Source organism: Egretta garzetta, unplaced genomic scaffold (genome assembly GCF_000687185.1).
Source record: "Egretta garzetta isolate BGI_Z169 unplaced genomic scaffold, ASM68718v1 scaffold71, whole genome shotgun sequence".
In the NCBI taxonomy this organism is placed as follows: Eukaryota; Metazoa; Chordata; class Aves; order Pelecaniformes; family Ardeidae; genus Egretta; species Egretta garzetta.
The window spans coordinates 99,652-100,843 of record NW_009258618.1 but is presented as its reverse complement, the minus strand read 5'-3'; the positions used below and the strand labels follow the sequence as shown (position 1 = coordinate 100,843).

The 1,192-nt window shown below is 67.9% G+C and overlaps 1 protein-coding gene across 1 annotated transcript in view; it reads left to right on the top strand.

Moving 5' to 3' along the window:
• The window catches only part of CASKIN1 (CASK interacting protein 1), a 30,288-nt gene that overhangs the window by 16,454 nt on the left and 12,642 nt on the right, over positions 1 to 1,192 (top strand). The window contains 1 exon segment of the mRNA XM_035903544.1: positions 1,009 to 1,126. Coding sequence (XP_035759437.1) covers positions 1,009 to 1,126 — 118 coding nt within the window.

Sequence of the window (1,192 nt, the reverse complement as noted above, 5' to 3'; positions counted from 1 at the left end):
GTGTGGGCTACTTCCCCTCCAGCCTCGTCGAGGCCATAAGCAAACGAACAGGCAAATAATCCCCCCCCGCCTCCTCCCCGCGGGGCTGCTCCAAAACCCGCAGTCCCAGGGAGCCCTGTTTCGGTCAGGTGGTGCCTGGGATATTGGGGGGTACAGCCGGGGAAGCCAAGCCAGGGCGATGCCCCCGTCATGCATGTGGGGTTGGTGTCCCCGCTGTGTGCATGGGGACGGTGCCTTTGAGTGTGCAGTGTTGGTGTCCCCACTCTGCATGCAGGGTCCGTGTCCTCATCATGCGTGGGGGGTCGGTGCCCCCACTGAGCGTACGGGGTCGTCGCCCCTGTTGTGCCTGCGGCGTCGGTGCACGTGGGGGTCGGTGCTGGCAGCCCCAGGGTGGGCATGGGGCAGCCCCGGGGCCAGGCTGGTGTTGGGCTGGGGGAGGCAGCAGTGGTGCCAGGAGGTCAATGCATGGGGAGAGCTGGGGGTGTCACTGCGGTTTTGGGGGGCTGATGGTGCAGCGATGGGACTGGGACAGGGATGACCGCAGCAGCCTGGCATAGTGCTGGGCACTGGTGACAGGGACCCAGCACTGCCCCACAGGGACCCTCTCCCTGGCCAGGGGCCATCTCAGGGATCGGACCCTGCTCCCCTGCGTCTGCCTGTCCCCATCCCTGTCCCCACAAGCTCCCGATGGGGCGCATGGTCCCCTGGGATGGCCTGTAACCATCCTTGCTGCCAGGAGCCGGTGACTGGGCCAGTGCCTCTGCGGGCAGCGTTGAAAGGCCCCCCCATGGACTGGCTCCCCCCCCACCGCTGCCCAGCTCTGTGCGATCTCGGGGCGGCCACATCTCTGGGGTGCGGGCAGGGAACGGCAGCGCTTGAACAAGCTCCCAAGGGAGCGGCAGCATGGGTGCCTGCTGGCACTGCCGCACCGGCCGCGGAGGCTGTGGAGGTGCCACGTGCCAAGCAGGCAGGGGCAGAGCTGCCCTCTGGGTGCGGGTTGTGTGCCAGTGCCACGGGGATGAGGTCCGTGGCTCCTGGGTCGCAGCCAGCTCTGTGGTGGTGTTTACCAGGGTGTGGGGTTTCATAGCCATCCTGTCAGCTGCAGCCCTGGGCCCTGTGCATTGGGGTGACAGCATGGGGCACAGGCGGTGGCCACACCGGGGCTTGGCCGGCCAGGCACAGGGATGTCGGG